We start from the raw sequence: 20054 nt of genomic DNA, 5'->3' as shown, positions 1-20054 counted from the left end.
TGGTCTGTTTGTGAATGCCCTTTCGCTTACACTTCCAGCCCTCCTGGTGGCGTCCTTGGTTGTAAGGTGGCTGCTGTATAACGTCCACTCTCTCATATTTAATATGTGTGATTGTGACCGTTGTCCTTTTGTTTTAAAGTAACCATGAGAGGAAATGGATCCGAGTTGCATTAGAGAAAATGGATTGATCAGAGGGGCAGAGTGCAGTAAAACTCATACTGGCATTTCGCTTTTCTCATTTCCCTCAAGCGGGCGGGCATTAATCCCTTCCCACCTTCTAATGTCCTTGGTGTCCAGCTGGCTTTGTGGGATGTGCAATGGTTTTACTGTACTGCCTCGATCTGTGCCAGGCATTTATACACAGCCACGTGTGCGAGTCGGAGCGTATGTGGTCCCCCCCCGCCCCGAGTCACGGGGTTAGCTGAATAGCCTCTCCGCTGTCCCTAGATGGCAGACACGGTGGACACGAGCGACATGGTCAATGGCGCTGCAGAACAGAGGACAAGTTCCAAAGAGTCCAGCCCCGTCCCCTCCCCCACCTCCGATCGCAAAGCCAAGACTGCCCTCCCGGCCCAGAGTGCTGCCACCCTGCCGGCCAGAACCCAGGAGATGCCTTCGGCCCAGATGGAAGGCTTTCTGAACCGGAAGCACGAGTGGGAGGCCCACAACAAGAAAGCCTCCAGCAGGTACAGCAGCGAGGCGGGAAGTCAGGCCGGTAAAGGCCGAGGCGAGTCCATCTTGAGTGGAAAGGGGAGTGCGTGTTTGCAATAGTTGACTTGTGCGTAGCCGTAGCTTCCTGGGCAACATGTTCTCAGGACTGACCCTGAAAAGGGGGAGTAGAGAGAAAGAGTAGGAAGAGTTGGTTTCTTAAGAAAATACATTTTTATTGATTTCAGAGAGGGAGGGAGAGATAGGAACATCAGTGATGAGAGAGAATCATTGATCAGCTGCCCCCTGCACACCCCACACTGGGGATTGAGCCCACCACCTGGGCATGTGCCCTGATGAGGAATCAAACCGTGACCTCCTGGTTCATAGGTCGATGCTCAACCACTGAACATGCCGGCCGAGCAGAAAGAGTTAAATATGCATGGAAATAGCAAAATTAGACCTCAGTGGCTCATCCTGAGAAGGTTAAGATTGCAATTGAGGCTTCCCTGAAGAGAAATGATTTCATTACAGTTTTCCTCATTGTGGGGTTTTTAGAAACAGTCACCATTTCCCTGCCTTATCTCCGTATCCGTCTTGTACTTGTTAGCTCCCAGTAGACCTACTTGTTATTCTCTCTGTTCCCAGATGAGGAAACTGAGGCCCCGAGAGGTTAAGAAAGCGCACTCTGTAGACGGCTAGTCAGTGACACAGCTGGTGACACTCCATCTGACTTCACAGCCTGTGTGCTTAGCCAGTGACCCGCCTGCCCGGCACCACCAGGTGCAGGTGGTACAGGGTCCGTGTTGGACAGGCTGTCCACCTAAGAGCTGCCATCCACATGGAGGACAACACTGATTTCATACACGTAGACGGCTGTAAAGCCCCTTGTTCTAATGGAGTACGTTATGACAGCATGTTATCACGGGGGAAGGCCACCTTTTTCTGATTCACCCAGAGGTTCCCTGCCTACCAGTGGCCCTGGGCCTGCCTCCTCGGGAGGTTGCCAACCAGGTAGAATGAAGCTGAGGAGGAAGAGCAGCTGAGGAGAGGCAGGCTTCCCGGGAGCCCGGCCGGTGCCCTGCGCCGCAGGCGGGTGTCACCGCAGAGCGCAGACGCCAACCAGCCTTGCCCATCAGAGCCCGGAGGGCCCTTGCTGAGTCGCACCATGTTTTCCCCAAATCCAGAGAGGAGTCGCCCTCAAACACCTACCACCACAGGAGCATGTGCCCTGCCCAGGAACCCGCAGAGGCATTTTGTTCCATTTGTTTAGTTTTAGCAGAATTTAGGCGGGGCTTTCCACAAGCGGTCCGGGCGGGCACGTGGGGTGAGGATCGTTTTCATATTCATCAGATTCTTAATCCTCATGGGGGTGTGGTGTAGAACCTTGATGTTCCTTTCTTCGTTACTCAGGTCCTGGCACAACGTTTATTGTGTCATAAATAACCAAGAAATGGGTTTCTACAAAGATGCAAAGACAGCAGCTTCTGGAATTCCCTACCACAGCGAGGTCCCCGTGAGTCTGAAGGAAGCCATCTGCGAGGTGGCCCTCGATTACAAGAAGAAGAAACACGTGTTCAAGCTCAGGTGAGAGTTGGGTGTGTGTGGGTATTCTCACTCTGGGGGTTGGTTTTCTTAGACTCTGTGATCTCCTCTGCAACTTAAAAAATCACCAACCAAGCGACACACAGGGGTGGCACACGGCTGGTTAACGGCACAGCCGAACCTCACTGTTCCCTGAGAGCAGGCGAGCCCTTCTCGTTTCACATTTAAGGGCAGCTTAGGAAAAGGGCTTCCCCATCCTTGCCGCTTCTCTGGACTCAGGAGCTGCTGTTCTTTGCTCTGAGTTACCTGTGGTGGGGGCGCTCCTGGGCCTCGCCCCCGGGGTGTCACCTGCCCCGGAACTGTCTCGCTCCACGGGTCCCTACCCTGCAGAACACCTGCCCGTCCCCACAGCGGATCCAAGCTCGGAAGGTCTGCGTAGTGCTTGGAAGTGGGCAGGAAACCATTGTCTCTCAAAAATGTAAAAAGTATGTGTGTGAGTGGTTAGGCTGTTGGTTCAGTGCGCCTCTGGCCTGCTGCTTTGCGATCTGACAAGCTCTGGGCTTCGGTCACGGGAGTCTCTGTGTCTCGTGCCAGCTGGACTGGGCCCCGGACTACAAATGAGCTTCAGACGGCGTGGCTTCCTGAGCTCTGCTGACGGGCACTGGCGCTTCGGGGCGCGGAACACTGCGCTCTGTAAGACGGGCACGGTCAGCCGGCTCCCCAGCTGCCTCCCTCTTTGTGTGCTGCTGCTGCAGCTTCAGAGGGTTGGGGCATTGGCCAGGGCATTTGCCCTCCACCCCACCGGCAGTGCCCCCTTCCTCGTGACGGCCATGGAGTAAAGGAGTAAGCCCTCCAAGCCGGTGGCTTCTCGGAGTCACAGGGATGGCCTTGCAGGGACACTTTCCGTCATTCTGAGACTGACATGAGGAGAGAAGTCTAAGAGACCGTCTCTGTGTGTCTGTTCAGAAACTGGTACTTGTTTTTTATTATTTTTTAAAATATATTTTTACTGATTTCAAGTGGAAAGGAGAGAGAGAGAGAGAGATGGAAACATCAACGACGAGAGAGAATCATTGATCGGCTGCCTCGTGCACGCCCCACACTGGGGATCGAGCCCGCAGCCTGGGCATGTGCCCTGACGCGGCATCACACCATGGTCTCCTGGTTCATAGGTCTACTCTCAACCACTGAGCCATGCCAGCCGGGCCAGAAACTGGTACTTGTAAATGTGGGGGATGCAAGCTTAGCAGAATTTCAAAAGGGCTTGCACATTTTAAAGAGCTTTCTCTTGAATTCGATTTAGAGCAGTGGTTAGGCACCCAGGTGGTCTTTGCCACAACGAAGCCAGGTGTTGCTTCATTTGCACTTTTTAAAAAAATCCTTCCAGTGGGTTGAAACACCGTGCTGCCTGTGTAAATTATATTGGCCCAATTACATGGCTTCTTGATGTCCAAGGGCCCCCGCCGGGCCTGTGCGCGCCCCGGGCGCAGTTGGTGATGTCTGCACGGGCGTTGCTGTGTGTGATTCCTGTGCCTGCTTGTATCCCATGGAGGATATGGGAGTTGGGGGACTTTTTTCCTTGTTATATTGTGACTTTTCTTTCTTCCTTCAAATTACAGACTAAATGATGGAAATGAGTACCTCTTCCAAGCCAAAGACGATGTAAGTCTCTAAGATTCTTTTCTCTCAAATCCTTCGTAATTTGAAAGTGGCATGATAAGCTCTACTTGCAATGTCCGTCACATAAGTAATGGGCAGTGATGGCGCCTGGCGTCGGGTCTCCATGGTCACTGGCGTGGGAGGGTGTTCGGTCCTTGTGATTCTAGGAGGCAGTGAATGCCATCTGTCCTTACCGTGGCGGGGGAGCTAGCGCAGGGCCCTGAAGTCCACCCCCCAGCGGGTGAGGCACAGCGAGGTGTCCCAGTCAGGAGCCTCCCACACAGCCCACTGCCTTCACCACCTATTTCATGGCTGTGCTGCACCTCGAGGGGAGAGAGAACACAGCATGCACAGTGCTTTAAACTGGAAAAGCTTCTGTTAAACTTACAGTCTTATGTGTCAGATATATTACAATGTTAAATATTTTTTTATTCATTTCAGAGAGGAAGGGAGAAGGAGAGAGAAACATCAGTGATGAGAGAGAATCATCGATTGGCTGCCTCCTGCACGCCCCACACTGGGGGCTGAGTCCACAACCCAGGCATGTGCCCTGACTGGGAATCTAACCATGACCTCCTGGTTCATAGGTTGACGCTTAGCCACTGAGCCACTCCAGCCGGGCAAATATATTATAATTTTATAAGGGGGGCAACTAGGGATAGATACCTCACAGATGGAGACCAGTCTTCCAGCTCCTCCAAGTTCACGGGACCATATACTAGAGGGCTGACCTTCAGGCACTGTACACCGAATTCTCGTGAGAGTTGAACCACGGTCACTCTACGGTCCTGATACAGCAGAGGTTCCTTTGGGAGCTGCTTAACCCTGAGTTAGCGCTGTTCCCAAGCCTCCCGACTGACAAGTCTCAGGCGGTCGTGCCGTTGGAGCGAGAGCGTTTCGTGCCCATTCCTGTTAGCTGAGTCTCCCCATGCCTCCTCCTTTGTCCAGGAGGAAATGAACACATGGATCCAGGCCATCTCCTCTGCCATCTCCGCTGATAAGCACGAGGTGTCCGCCAGCACCCAGGGCACGCCAGCATCCAGTCGGGCGCAGACCTTGCCCACCAGTGTCGTCACCATCACCAGCGAGTCCAGTCCCGGCAAACGGGAGAAGGACAAAGAGAAAGACAAAGAGAAGCGGTTCAGCCTTTTTGGCAAAAAGAAGTGAACTCCTTCCCTTCACCTCCTGCCCTTCTCATACCTTTTCAGTGAAATTCCAGCATGCAAGCTCAGAACCAACACATTACTCTCTGTGCCTAATGTTCCTCAATGTGGTTGATTTTTTTTTCTAATTTATAGAGCATTTCTGGGGGTGGGTCGGGGGGAAAATACACCTAAATACTTTATCTCCAAGTTACAAAAGTTTGAGGTGCAGAGGGAAGACCAGATTTTTTTAATGAAATTATATAGATTAGATCTCAATATTTAAACTGTTCCTCAATTTTGTGAGGCTGTGTTGGAAATAACTCGCCTCTAGTGCTGTTGGTATGCAAGGCAGCGGTGCTTAAAACAATATTTCCTGTGCTCTCCAGAGACACAGTGTACCCATGTCCTGACACCATTCTCCGCCATTCACTCCCGTGGTTCCCTTGAGTTTTGACTATTAGAAGTGCCCGCGATGGGACTGATCCTGATTAGGCAGGTGGTGTCCTAGGACCTCGCTGCAGCCTTAGTGCAGCTCCATGCTAACTCTACAGACCAAACCGTGCGTATCCGGCAGCACTTACTAACCCACGACATGCGGCTTTTCTGCATCACCTGTGACGACGGTCAAGAATGTTGGTATCCAAGAAGGAATAGAAAACTGATACTGTTTTAAATAATCTGTAATTTCAATTTTTTTTTTTTTTTGCTGAAATACATTATATTGTATGTTTGAGATAATTCTAGTACAAAGTATAATAAAACTAGATGTATAATAAACCCTTTAAATCATTGGTAAGTGTACAAGTGGAACTGAAGCATTTACTGGACAAAGTAATGTTACTCTAATGGTTACCTGCTCGTGCGTGGCCACACTGTGTTATAATTTGCTTCATTACCTTGCTCTTTGATACATAGTGTGCATTTCTCTGTCACTGTAACGGTTGTAATGACAAGTTCTCATCCTGCTGCACAATCACAATGGCATCGATAGGAATGAACTCCAGAGGCCGGGCCCGAGCAGGAAGGTGGTCACTCGGGCCCGGTGCTCAGTCGTATGACCTGTACCTCTCAACTTTTGCCCTCTCTGTTAAATATATGCTATGTCATTAAATGCTTTTAAATCTAGCACGGTGGGTAATGGTTGTTTTTTCTCTCCTGCGTTCACGTGGCAAGTGGGGGAATTGCAAAGCAAGAGAATAAGCGGGACTCATTTTTTGCATTCTTATGCAGGACTGGTGTGCCAGCTTTGAAAACTACAGGAAACGGTAAAATCTAGAATGTGTGGCAGCTGCACATCTAGACTTTTCTTGTGTATATATATATAATTTTTTTTTATTGATTTCAGAGAGGAAGGGAAAGGGAGAAACCTCAATGATGAGAGAAAATCATTCATTGGCTGCCTCCTGCATGCCCCCTAGTGGGGATCAAGCCCGCAGCCCGGGCATGTGTCCTGATCAGGAATTGAATCATGACCTCCTGGTTCTTAGGTCAACACTCAGCCACTGAGCCACATCCAGCTTTTACCTTCCATTTATAAAGGAGTGACCAGAGAGGTTGCTAAATGAGCTCTGACACAGGGGTTGGCCAGTGTGTCCTGTAAAGAGGCAGAGATAGTAAATAGAGTAAATGCTTTATGTTTTGAGGGCCACACTGTTGAAACTCCGCTGTTGTGTAATGCACAGGCAGCCATAGGCTATGTGAATGACTGGGCAAACAGCCCATTTCTTGACCCCAAGCCTGCAATTAGGTTTCTCTAAGAACCTCTGGTTTCTTTTAGTCGGAAATGGCATTCTGAAACCACGCTCATTGCTTCTCACTGGGTTGGTCCTTGTTTATAGGCATGTTGGAACTCAAATGCAGGATTGCGGGGTCTTTTCAACTTAACATTTCCGGAATTACAATCGTTTTCACTCAGAAACATGCTTCTCAAGGTGACAAGGGGTATAGAATGAGAAGATCCTATAATTACTCATGCTTTATCCCATATTACGCTTAAACTCCGAATAGCAATACTAGTACCACCAACAACATAATTACTGAGAACAGTTTTTGTTTTGTGATCATGTAGACTCCCAAACGGTTATAAGAAATAATTTAAAGCCCAGCCAGTGTCGCTCAGTAGTTGAATGCCGACCTATGAACCAGGAGGTCACAGTTCAATTCCCAGTCAGGGCACATGCCTGGGTTTTGGGCTCGATCCCCAGTGTGGGGTATGCAGGAGGCAGCCGATCGATGATTCTCTCTCATCATTGATGTTTCTCTCTCTCTCCCTCTCCCTTCTTCTCTGAAATGAATAAAGATGTATTTAAAAACAAAAAAATAATTTAAACTACCCCGACCCAGTTTTCCCCAGTGGTAACATCTTGCAAAACTATAATACAAGAGCACATCCAGATTATCGACGTTGATGCAGTCAAGCTGCAGACCATTTCCATCACCACAGGGATCCCTCCTGCTGCCCTTTTATAGCCACACCTGCTTCCCAGCCTCACCTCCTTTAGCCTCTGACAACCACCTGTGGGTTCTCTCCTTGGCTACAGGTTTGTCCTTTCAAGAATGTTGTATAAATAGAATCACACGTGATATAATAGCCTTTGGGGGTTGGCATAATTCTCGAGATTCATCCAGGTTATAGGTGTGAATGTACCAGTCTGTTTAACTCAGTGGTCGGCAAACGGCGGCTCGTGAGCCACATGTGGCTCTTTGGCCCCTTGAGTGTGGCTCTTCCACAAAATACCACGTGTGGGCGCGCATGTACAATGCGATTGAAACTTCATGGCCCATGCGCAGAAGCCGGTTTTCGGCCTGGGCGAGTCTATTTTGAAGAAGTGGTTCTAAAGCTGAGCCACACTCAAGGGGCCAAAGAGCCGCATGTGGCTCGCGAGCCGTGGTTTGCCGACCACTGGTTTAACCATTCACTTACTGAAGGACATCTAGGTAGCTTCCAGTTTTTGTCTATTACAAAAGAGCCGCTAACATTTACTAGAATGTGCCGGTCTTTGTGTGAACATAAGTTTTCATTTGTCTAGGTCAGAGGTGCCCAGGAGGGCTGAGAATTTTTCAAAACATTTTTGTTTGTATGCTCTCCATTCTCCCCTTCTCCCCACTTTTATGTCATTTCACTGTATCTACAATGAGCAAATAGTTCTTTCTTCTCTCCCCCTTAATCCTCATGTAGCCTTAGTTCTACAAATAGGTGCATATTTAATGCTCACCAGTTTTTATGGGGGCGGGGGGTCCTAGTTCTGGTTGTCTGAAGCTCCTTTCCTTGGTGGTGTGTGTATATAATTAGTTTCTTCTTGCTATCCCTACCCCCCCACCCCCCACCCCCCGCCCCTTATTGTTGGCCGGTTCTCTGGATTAAACACTTAAAGTGAAGTGCTCTTATGTTGCTTTCAGGACTGAATAAAGATTCCCCAAGGGAGAAATAAATGTGAGCTTCAAAGTATTACAAGGTTTAGACCCAACTTTAAGAGCACTAAAAAAATGAGAGTTTTTCAACTTTTTCTCTTTAAAGGCTGTGAGAAAGAATGTTACATCCTGTTTGGAGCTTTGGGTTTTTGTAAAAACTCAGCCCCTTCTGAAAGAAGGGATCCAGGAAATGGAATTGGAGGGACCTACTCTCTAAAGTAAGGTTGGAGATGTGTGAGAAACCGAGGGTCCTCTTCCATGCTGTTCGGGCCGTTGTCACCCGGAGGCCCCTGGGAGCAGGGCCGATGGGGAGAGTGAAGTTAGTGGGTAGCCTCGTTTTGGCTGTTTTCTCTACGGAGAGCCTGAAAACGCTTCCCCAGGAATGCCCAGATTTATTGAGGCGCCGGGGTTGGCTGCCTGGGTTTCATCCATAGAGGTTGTTTCTGTTAAGGGCCGTTCAAGCTGCACAGCAGGAAGAGGACCCCGGGACTCAGGAGCTGAAAGGGCCCCCCTCGGCTCTCCTGCCCGCCCCGCTCCACAGGGAGCCTGGTCTTTGTCTGGCCACAGTGACACACCCTCGTCGGGGCCTCCAGAGCTGTGGGGACTCCTGCAAGTTTCCCCTGGCCCTTCACTCGTCCCTGCACATGGTTATCACACTTTGGGGACCCATTGTGTCGGGGAGTGGGGATGGAGGAGGCAGAACAGCAGTGGAGTTTCCTGAAACGGATTCTTCACTGGGAAAGGGAATTTTCTCTTACATAAGCCCAAAGGGACTTTCTCCTGGGTGGAGCATCCGGCATTCCGGGGTCTGGGTGGAACCCAGCCTCCTGGGGAGGCCGGCCTTAGCCCCCAGCATTTCCCTGGAGAATCTGCTCAGCCTGCTGCCACCACTGTGGTTGCCCTCTCAGTGAATTACTTCCAGTGCTGCTGTTCTTCAGGCTTTGATTCTGTGAGGGGAAAAGGCTCTCAAGGTTTTAACCTCCCACGTGGGGCCTCCGTCTTAGGGCACAGTCCCGCAGCCTTAGTTCAAATGGCCAGAGAGCGTCCGCCGGAACAGGTGTTGGCTGGGGTTCAGGCCAGCCCCACCCTGCTGCCATCTGCTACATGTCTGTGACATCTCTCCTGTCTTCCCCTGGGCGCACGTCATTTCATCACTTCATCCAGTGCGCGCAGCCTCCTCTGGGGAAAGAGCGTGGGGCCCGAGCCCAGGCTGGTCGGAATCACAGCTCCTTCGCCAAATCGGTGTCCTCTCATCACTCTGGCAGAGCACCCACTGAGCGCCAGCCACTCTGGAAGCAGCTCCGGGGGCTGACAATATGCCAGGCTCCTTACATCGTCCGCCTCCTCTGAGCCCGGGCCTGATCCTGATTCTCCAAAGGAGGTTGAAGAAATGAGGTGAGGAACGCTGCACCGCACGAGCCAGTTCCTTCTCTCCTGCGGCCAGGAGGAGCTCTCTGTATTTATTTTTCAAAGATGATTTCATTAGTCTCACAGTTCAGTAACAAAATCCACATCCAAATGGTTTAAACAAAAGAGGCTGTCCGGCCGCACAACTGAAACAGGTTGCCGCAGGCTGTTTAAACGCTGCAGAAGTGCTCATCCTCATCCTTACCCAGCAGGTGCTCGCCCTCCCCTCGGCCCCGCCCTGCTCTTGGGTCGGTTTTGGCCTCAGGCTGGCTCACTTCCTGGTGATGGCGCTGCTTCCTTGTGTAGGAGGAGTGAAAGGGGCGCCTCCTCCCCCAAACAGAACAAAGCCCTGAGTTTTGCTCTGAATGGATTAATTTAGGTTTTGCATCCTGAACCACATCCGTACAAGGGAAATCACCTCAGGGAACCAGGGTGTCCTGGTCTATGCAAACCACAGGCCTTTGCAGAGCAGACACGGGTGGGGATGGTCCCCAGTGCCCAGTGTCCATCACTGGGTAAAACTGAGAAAAACATCAAAGAATAACAACATCAGAGCTGGCTTGTGTGCTAAAGCCCTCACCGTGTGTGTGTGTGTGTGTGTGTGTGTGTGTGTGTGTGTGTGTGTGTGTGTGGTGGAGGGGGCAGCGCTCAAAGCTGTATGTGACATGAAAAGTGCTGGCCCAAAGGAGAGGTGGGGTTTGAGAAATAGGGGAGGGGGCCTTTTCTGAAAGAACCACAGTTTCTTTGAAAAGGAGAGATGGTGGTGAGAAGGGTCTCCTCTTGGAGTCAGGCTTGAATCTCTTTATATTTTTTAATTTAAAAAAAAAAAATATATATATATATATGTTACTGATTTCAGAGAGTAAGGGGGAGAAAGAGAGAGAGAGATCAATGATGAGAGAGAATCAGTGATTGTCTCCCTCTTGCATGCCCCACACTGGGATTGAGCCCACAACTGGGACATGTGCCGTGACCGGGAATCAAACCGTGATCTCCTGGTTCATAGGTCAACACCACTGAGCCACGCCTGCCTGGCTCTCTGTACATGTTAAAGCACTTTTGCTAATGTATTCAACGTGACCCCTGGGTTTTCCCTCCCAGGTGCGTGTCTGCAGACAACAGCTGCTGGTTACCTGTCGGAGGCCTCTGGGTCTGGTCCCCTGGCCGCCTTGCCTTCCGCAGGGCTCCCTTCTGCAGCCCTCACGGGGGCTGCTGCACTCTACAGCTCAGCAGCGAAAGGAGCTCAGGTGGGAGGCTGTCACTATGAATTAACCAAATGCTTGTCTAAGGAACTGAAATTTTCCTTTTGAAATAAAGCCCTCCAAAAGGTGCTGACATCTGTTTCTTGGGGGAAGTCCTGAGTGCCCAAGTTTATGGTCGGAACTATATTTGCCAGAGAGACAATATGTGAGACACATCCCCCCCAACACCCCGCCCATGAGGGAGCAGCTCGCTCTTCACTCAGCACCCTGTTTCTTACAAAGTTCCCATCACTGGCAGGAGGTCAAATTACCCAGAGCAGTAATGACTTACAAGGCCACGCGGGTCCCATGTGACTGAGCTGGGGTGCTGAGGCAGGCCCAGGGCTGCAAAAGCAGCAGAGCCTGGCATTCCTCCGCCAGGAGGGGAAAGGATTTAAATTCCATCGAACATTTGCAAAGACAAACCTGTCCTTACGTTACCTTTTTTGCTGTGACCCTTGAGATTGACGTCATTTCTCCACCACAGTTGCGCCTCTGGGAAGCAGCCTGGCTGCGGGCACCTAACAGCTGGCTCCCCTCATGACGCAGCTCCTCAGGATGGATTAGGGCCAGGCAGGGCCCGTGTTCCACTCCACGGCTGGCCTCGTCGCACTTGGGGCCCAACCAAGGGGATGCCGTTTCTGCACTGGCTGTGACAGAGCCAGCGTGTGCCGAGTTCTTACTGTGTGCGCAGGTGCCGTTTGTATTTTACACGTGATAACTCCTCTTACCTCGCAACGACCCTGTGAAGTAGACACTTGTCACGGGGTATCAGGATAGCTGAGTCCAGAACTGTCACTGCAGGGGACAGGAGACAGCCGTGCCGGAGGCGGCAGAACCAAACCACAGCACCGAGTTCTGACTTTGCCGAGGTCTGGCTGACCCCATGACCGGCCTGTCCTCCGGCATCACCCCCCCCCCCCTTCCACTGTGTTCTCTTCAGCTTGTGAGAGGGTGTTTGCCCAGGACCTCAGCGATGTAAGTGGCCATGAGTGTGAACGTGCCCGTAGGAACAGGAGCGGGCCAGGCTGGGCCCAAACATGCCAGAAGGGCTGCTGGGAAAGAACCAGCAGTGGTCGGGATGGGGCTCTGAACAACTGGTTTTCCGCGTCTCCACCCTTTATTCTCTCCAGGTGGAATGACTGTCTTGCCAAGGACAACAGCTTGGGTATAACGCTGTGCCAGGCAGTGTGCTAAGCGCTTGAGTTGTGTTATCTTGCCCGGTCCTCATAGCAGCTGTGTGTGGTCATGGTTGCCTTGATTATACGGAGGAGGACCCTCAGGGGTAGAGAGTTAAGCACTTGTGTCAACAGATGCTGGGGATTCGAGTTCCGACACGTCTTTGCAGAGGCCATACTCTCAAACTAACCGCCCCCTGATGTCCCTCACCTAGATTCTTTCCCTGCCCTTCTCTGGGCTGAGAAACAACTGTCATGAAGCCAGTGCCCGCCGGGAGGGGGTCTCAGGTGCATAAACTATCCCCCAAAAGTAGGCTTTTAGGGAAAGGACTACCATGGCCAGTGCCAGGTCCACTCTCCAGCCACACAAGCCGGAGTTCGGGCACAGCTCTTCACCGACTCTTAGCACCCATGTTACTCTGTGTGCGAGCTGAGAGACTGCTCTCAAAGGCACGTGCAGTGTAACTGGAGGGTGGATTCAGACTTGCAAACCTATAGCTGCCCAGATGTGGACTTGTCTACATGCTGAAGTCCTTTCTGGATCAAATCTAAGACCAGAGAAAGCGCACATGGGACACATAACTATTCGGAAGGAAGAGAAGAGGGAGGAAGAGAGGGAAGGCAAGGTGGAAGGATCCTCAGAGCTGGGTGCTGTAGCCTCAGAAAGGTGACAAAATAAACCAGGGCTCGGCACAAAACCCCCGTCCGTGTCTGGTGTTAGGAAAAATCAGACAAAGAACAGCCTACAGTCAGTGCGGACAGGTTCCTTAAGTCTCTTCACACCCACAGGAGGTGAAGACAAGCTATGGGAGCGGATGGGCCCCAGCCGGGAGGGTCAGATGTTCACTCCAGCTCCTGGAACGGGCCACGGGGCCCCTCAGTCCTCTGACTTCTGTGGTGTCTTTGCTCTGATGTCTGAGTCTCCCCACTGTCTGTGCATCTTAACTCCTTGGCTGTCCTTCCCACATGCGGAAAATCCTACACAGTTAAACATCAGACGTACTTCTTCTGTGTAGTGTTTCCACTTAAATTTACATCACAAATATTTCGCCATGTTGCTACAGAGACTTTGTGGTTCCTATCTCGTTTTCCACAGGTTGATGCACCGCCGGTTAGTAAAACGCCCCCAAAGGCTGGTATTTAGCAGAAAGGGCATGCCCCGCCTTGAGGCTTGGGTTCCTTAAATGACAGCCAGGCAGGGCTGTTTCCAAGGGCAGTTCTCTGGGGGCAGAAACTCCGGCCCTGTTCTGCTTTAAGGACCTCCCTCCCTACAGGGCACACACCTGGGAGCCGTCTCTTCCCCCTTTTGTGGAAATGTCCCCTCAGGATGTGTTGCCCTTCTGCTCTGACCTCAGCCACCCTGACAGTTTCAGGAACTTGACATTTCAGGAAACTGGTAGTGGGGTCTTCACCCCTTCACTCCCTAAAAACCTCGCGTGGCCCTAATACAAGTGTTATCATCCCCAGCCTAACACTTCAATAATTTCTCTCTCATACAAACACACACGTAAGCTTCACACCTGGCCGCATTTTCGTGGGAATTGCTAAGAACACGATTACAGGTTTTGCGTCATGGTTCTATTACCCCTTTCCAAACAATACATCCACTTAGTTACCAGCTGTACACAAGGGTAATCGTCTCCTAAAAATGACTGCTTTTATTTTTGGCCAGCTTCGCGTTCCTTTGACCACCGACCAGGGTAAACTCACTCTACGAATGCTTGACGTTTCCTTTTCCTTCTGAGAAAATGGTCTGTTCATACCTGGTTCGCCGAGGCTCTGAGTCACAAGCCACAAAAAAACAACTGTGGCCAATTTAACAGAAAAGGAGCTTATTGAATAAGAATCTCCGGGAGGGCCGAGCGCCAGGCGTAGGGTGTTGACAGCCAAGAGCGGAGCCCGAGGTCCTGCGGCAGGATGGGCTCCTTGAACTCTGTGCGCACCCCCGGAGCACCCCGCGCATCCTGCCGCGCAGACCCGCTCTGCTGCCTGGACCCCAGCGATCACCAGGAGCTCTCCTCCTCCCCGTCACCAGCTCCATTCCAAGTCGTGCACGTGTGTACAGTTGGCAGCCACGGTCCACGGACCTGCTAGCCCAGTGGCCGGCAAACTCATTCGTCAACAGAGCCAAATATCAACAGTACAACGATTGAAATTTCTTTTGAGAGTCAAATTTTTTTAACTTAAACTTCTTCTAATGCCACTTCTTCAATATAGACTCGCCCAGGCCGTGGTATTTTGTGGAAGAGCCACACTCAAGGGGCCAAAGAGCCGCATGTGGCTGGCGAGCCGCAGTTTGCTGACCACTGTGCTAGCCGCAAGGGAGGTTGGGAAAAGGAGCAGGGAGGTGGGGCCTCAAGAGGTGGTGGATGCTGCAAACATAGCAGCAGGGTTAAAAGCTGGTGGCTGTGTTAGCTTTCCTTTGCCGCCTTAACACGTAACCATAAACTTATGGCTGAAAACAACACAATTTTATTCTTGTACACGTCTGTCAGTTAGATGATGGACACAGTGGCCCACAATCAAGGCATCAGCTGGATGCATTCCTTCCCGGAGGCTCCTGGGAGAATGTTTTCCGGCCTTTCCGGCTTCTAGAGGGGCGCATTCCCTGGCTTGTGGCTCTCTTCCTCCAGCTTCCAAGCCAGCCCTAGTGGACGCCAGTCCCCACCGCACCCCTCTGAAGGTGTACGTCTCCATCCCGTCTCCATTCCGCTTTTGAGGACCCGTGTGACTGCACTGCACCAGCCCGCACAATCCAGGACAGTCTCCCCATTTTAAGGTCAGTTGATTAGCAACCACAATTCCTCTTTGCCATGGGATGTAACGTAGTCCTAGGGTCTGGGATTAGGACCTGGAACTCTTTGGGCGGGGGGGTGGGGGTGGGGGGGCATTATTCTGTCTATCATTGTTGTCCAAAAATAAAAATAAAAACAAAAAAACCATGACAAACATCCACCACAAATTCTTTAGCTACTTATTTATTGAAGTCTATGATTTGGTTATGGATTGAAATGCTTTCTCTAGATTTTTGCCCTTTGTCAGCTGTACAATATGAAAATATATTCCCCAGCCTGCTGTTTGGTTTTGGTATGGAATTCAAAAATATTTCAATATCAAGATCCATTCTCCACTCCCTCCTTTGTGACTTTATTACTCCAACACTGTCATCTTTCATAAATCTAAAAACCTGGTTATTTTGTGCTTTTTTTTAAATACAATGTTTACACTTCAATCAATTCTTCTGATTTTTTTTTAATTTAATAAATCTTTATTGTTCAGATTATTACAATTGTTCCTCTTTTTTCCCTCCATAGCTCCCCTCCACCCGGTTCCCACCCCACCCTCTGCCCTTACCCCCCACCACTGTCTTCATCCATAGGTGTACGATTTTTGTCCAGTCTCTTCCCGCAGCCCCACACCCCTTTCCCCCCAAGAATTGTCAGTCCACTCCCTTTCTATGCCCCTGATTCTATTATATTCACCAGTTTATTCTGTTCATCAGATTTTTTATTTACTTGAGTTTTAGATTCACTTGTTGATAGACATGTATTTGTTGTTCATAATTTTTATCTTTACCTTTTTCTTCTTCTTCCTCTTCTTAAAGAGTACCTTTCAGCATTTCATATAATACTTGTTTGGTGGTGATGAGCTCCTTTAGCTTTTTCTTATCTGTGAAGCTCTTTATTTGACCTTCAATTCTGAGAGATAGCTTTGCTGGGTAGAGTAATCTTGGTTGTAGGTTCTTGCTATTCATCACTTTGAATATTTTTTGCCACTCCCGTCTGGCCTGCATAGTTTCTGTTGAGAAATCCGCTGACAATCATATGGGTGCTCCCTTGTAGGTAACTAACTGTTTTTCTCTTGCTGCTTTTAATATCCTCTCTTTGTCTTTTGTTCTTGGCATTTTAATTATGATGTGTCTTGGTGTGGTCCTCTTTGGATTCCTTTTGTTTGGGGTTCTGTGCACTTCCTGGACTTCTAAGTCTATTTCTTTCACCAGGTGGGGGAAGTTTTCGGTCATTATTTCTTCAAATAGGTTTTCAGTTTCTTGCTCTTTCTCTTCTTCTGGCACCCCCATAATTCTGATGTTGGTATGCTTGAGGTTGTCCCAGAGGCTCCTTACATTATCTTCAAATTTTTGGATTCTTTTTTCTTTTTGCTTTTCCGGTTGAGTGTTTTTTGCTTCTTTGTAATTCAAATCTTTCACTTGATTCTTGCGATCCTCTAGTCTGCTGTTAGGTCTCCGTATACTATTTTTTATTTCAGTCAGTGTATGTTTAATTTCTAGTTGGTCCTTTTTCATATCCTCGAGGGTCTGGCTAAATTTATTGGCCTTTTCTAGGAAATTCTCAAAAAACCTTATAAACGTGGTTTTAAACTCTATATCCAGTCGTTTGCTTTCCTCCATTTCTTTCATTTGTGATCTGTTTCTTTGTCTCTGCATTTTTGCTGTTTCCCTGAGTTGGTAGAGTAGCCTTGTGTGGTAGGTGGCTACTCTAGGGCACAGTGGCTCAGCCTCCCCAGTTACCTGATGTGGACACTCTTGGTTCACCCCTTTGTGGACTGTGTGCACAGCCTTATTGTAGTTAAGTCTTTTTTTTTTTTTTTAGCATATTACACTTTTATTATTATAGATGCCCCATATAAACCAGCATTAAGAAAAACAAAACTGTTGTAACCCAGTAAAACCTGGATTTAAGAGCCAGAAACATATGCTGTGAATTTACTATCCCATGAAGACAGCATTTGGATAGTTCTCATTCTCAGAAATCCCAAGGTGAGAGAAAAAAAATCAGTTTACATATATTCATACAAAGAATTTTACCTATTGTGCAAAGAGAAGGTTATATGGCTACCCAACAGGTCTGGGCTCCATTAAGACTGTCCGCTTCACAACTCTCGCTCCAGTTCTTAGAGATGAAGAGATCCAAAGGCCTGTGATCATGGGCACTGATGAGGCTACACACGCTTTGGCTCCAGTTAAATCCCTGGTGTTTGAGGTGTGTGGGAGCTGTGGATGCTTGCTTCCTGGTCCTGCCGCAGCCCACAAAGTAGCTGGTTTAGAAATGTAAGGTTGCTATCTCTGCGAGGCAGGGGCAGGGGTGGGAGGCAGTTCCCTTTATACTTGATCACTGCCATCTTAGCCCGATCCTGCTTATTCCGATTTGGGATTTGTAGCATTCTCGTGTAGCCCCCATTCTGACCTTGGTACCAAGGGGCCAGCACTTGAAACAGCTTTGGGATCAAGTCCTTCTCTGTGAGCCAGAAGTCAGCCATACGCATGGTTCTTTTGTTGGTGTCTCCCAGCTTTCCATAATCGATGAGCTTCTCAGCGTAACCCCTCATCTCGTCCACGCGCGCCCAGGACGCCTCGATGCATTCGTGTCGCACTAGTCCCGTAAGCAAATTCTGCAACAGGTGGATGCGGGACTTGGGACCAAGGCCCAGGCGGCAATAAACACGGTCATGGGAGATGGCGGCGGCGACCGACAACCGCATGTTACCCGCAACTCCCCAAACCCCTTGTAGTTAAGCCTTGATTGTTGTTGGTATCACTGGGAGGAATTGACCTCCAGGCCAATTGGCTGTGAGGATCAGCTGTGTCTACACTGGGAGAACTTCTGTGCTGGAGACAGTCTTATGAGATAAGATTTGCAAAAGCCTCTGTGTTTAGCTTGGATGGGGTGGAGTCTCAGGGCTGAGCAGACAGCCTTGGCTTCCCGTCAGCCCTGCCCTAATAGGCCCCTGGGTCTCAGTGTCTCTCGGTAATTGTTGCAAGCACCTCTGAGAGAAATCCGCCCTCGAGTTTCGCCCACTGTCAGACAGTCCAGTGTCTCCCCGAATGAGTCTGGGTTCCCAGAAACTTGCCTGGAACTGGAGTTCAGTGCAGTCGGGAGCTTCCGTCTCCCTCCTGCTTGAGAAAGCTAGCCACGCACTCAGCTGCCTGTGCACTCAGCCGCCCATCCTCTTGGTGCGCGCGTCTCTGTACCTCAGCCTTTTGCAGCTGCTCTGAGTCTCAGTGTGCTTTTCTCTTTCCTTCTAGTTGTAGAATTTCCACTTAGCCAGCTTTCCTGTGGTTCTGGATGGTGTCTGTTTTGTCTTTTAGTTGTAATTTTCATATTGTTGTGTGAGGCAGCAGTTTAGGTGTTTACCTATGATGCCATCTTGGTTTCTCCCTGAAATTTATTTTGATGTTCTTTACAAGGAATGCCTGTAACTTCTTTATTTTTCCCAATTTCTAGTCAGTTCTCTTAGTACTATTTAGTAAACAATGATCACTTGTTCTCTTTCCAATATTAGAATTTTAATACCTGATTTTTATTGAGCATCTAATATTTATTAAATACCAGGTATGGTTAACATTATTTAATTTTCTCTCATAGCAAAACCACAAAGTGAACCCAGGCCCTTGTCTGTTTTGTTTTGAACCCCCTGTACCTAACTGCCTAAGCCCAACACTTGGCAGGCACTCAATAAGCATGAGTAATTATAGTATCTTCTAATTCATACTGATATTAACTAATTAGTTAATTGATTAATGGAGAAGGGAAAATTCTCCCTTATAATAGAAATTCAACAATAAAAATAAAAGAAATAGTGGAATTAGAAACTCATCTAAGTTGCCCAAAATACTGGGTGAGTTTCATGACAAACCATATATTTATATAGTTTCAAAGTGTCTTTCTGGATGCTGCTTATTAGTTATGAAGAAGGAAAGTAGTAACTTAATCGTTAAGAATCTTGGGTGCCCCATTAACCAAGCCATCAAAATTAGCACCACTCAATATTGGGCAAACCAATATTATGGGCCTCCTGCTATGCAATGATGACACAGCATCCTTCCTGTAGCATTCCTGCCAAAAATGCACAACCTTTTTTTTTTTTTTAATATATTTTTTTAATTGATATTTTTACAGAGAGGAAGGGAGAGGGATAGAGAGCTAGAAACATCGATGAGAGAGAAACATCGATCAGCTGCCTCCTGCACACCCCCCACTGGGGATGTGCCCGCAACCAAGGTACATGCCCCTGACTGGAATCGAACCCGGGACCCTTCAGTCCACAGGCCGACGCTCTATCCACTGAGCCAAACCGGTTTCGGCAAAAAAATGCACAACCTTAATCTGATCATGAGGAAGCATCAGACAATGACAGAATGAGGAATATTATACAAACTTGCTGGTCTTTACTCTTTAAAATGTCAAGGTCAAGAAAGGCAAAAAAAAATGGTTGAGAAACTGTTCCAGATGAAACTTGATGACTAAATGCAATGTGTGATCCTGGAATAGATTCTGGACTAAAAAAAAAAAAAAAAAAAAAAAAGCTGTGAAGGTCATTATGGAGACAATGGCGGAATTTGAATATGGAATGTGGATTAGATAATAGGTTTGAATGGATCATGAACTTTCTGTGTTTAATATTGGCACTGTTCTTATGTAGGAGAATGTCCTTGTTCTTAGAAGAAGAAAAAAACATGAAATATTTAGTGGAGGATGCTTGTGCCTGAATCTGACTATTTCCTGTCATCAGAATATTGTCATGTTGGCATCGGGTTCACCTTCCATGCACAGAATGGAGCTGGGGTGTCACCAAGGTCCCAGAGCAGGTCGTAGGCTTTTGTGCCCGCTTGCTCCTCGACATCGATATGGGTGGCAGAATTCCATCTAAAGCTTACTTTCATTATAATTTTGTAGGTTACAAGGGAGACCATAGTTATTATTGTGAATAACCGAATCATTTTAGATGAGTTTGCAACAGCTGCTAAGCCTGTGATGAGCCAGGGGGTGGCCATCTCGGGGAGCTAGTGCTCCATCAGGAAG

The 20054-nt window shown here is 48.9% G+C and overlaps 2 protein-coding genes across 3 annotated transcripts in view; one reads left to right on the top strand and one right to left on the bottom strand.

Annotated features, from left to right (window-relative positions):
• SPTBN1 (spectrin beta, non-erythrocytic 1) overlaps positions 1–6122 on the top strand; it is a 188859-nt gene extending 182737 nt beyond the window's left edge. For both annotated transcript variants that reach the window (XM_080682855.1, XM_080682856.1), the window contains exons 33-36: positions 448–686; positions 2062–2235; positions 3813–3855; positions 4801–6122. In XM_080682855.1, the coding sequence (XP_080538981.1) occupies positions 448–686; positions 2062–2235; positions 3813–3855; positions 4801–5019 (675 nt within the window). In that variant the 3' untranslated portion in view covers positions 5020–6122. The remainder of the gene's footprint in view (positions 1–447; positions 687–2061; positions 2236–3812; positions 3856–4800) is intronic.
• Positions 6123–17214: 11092 nt separating this feature from the next.
• Positions 17215–17733, bottom strand: LOC308255672 (large ribosomal subunit protein bL17m-like; the record flags this gene model as incomplete). Its single annotated transcript, XM_080683450.1, has 1 exon — positions 17215–17733. The coding sequence occupies one exon, from the start codon at positions 17731–17733 to the stop codon at positions 17215–17217; it is 519 nt and encodes a 172-aa protein (XP_080539576.1).
• Positions 17734–20054: the final 2321 nt, after the last annotated feature.

Source organism: Plecotus auritus, assembly GCF_963455305.1.
Source record: "Plecotus auritus genome assembly, chromosome: 8".
Classification (NCBI taxonomy): Eukaryota; Metazoa; Chordata; class Mammalia; order Chiroptera; family Vespertilionidae; genus Plecotus; species Plecotus auritus.
The sequence above is the reverse complement of the archived record's forward strand: the minus strand, read 5'-3'. Positions and strand labels throughout refer to the sequence as shown.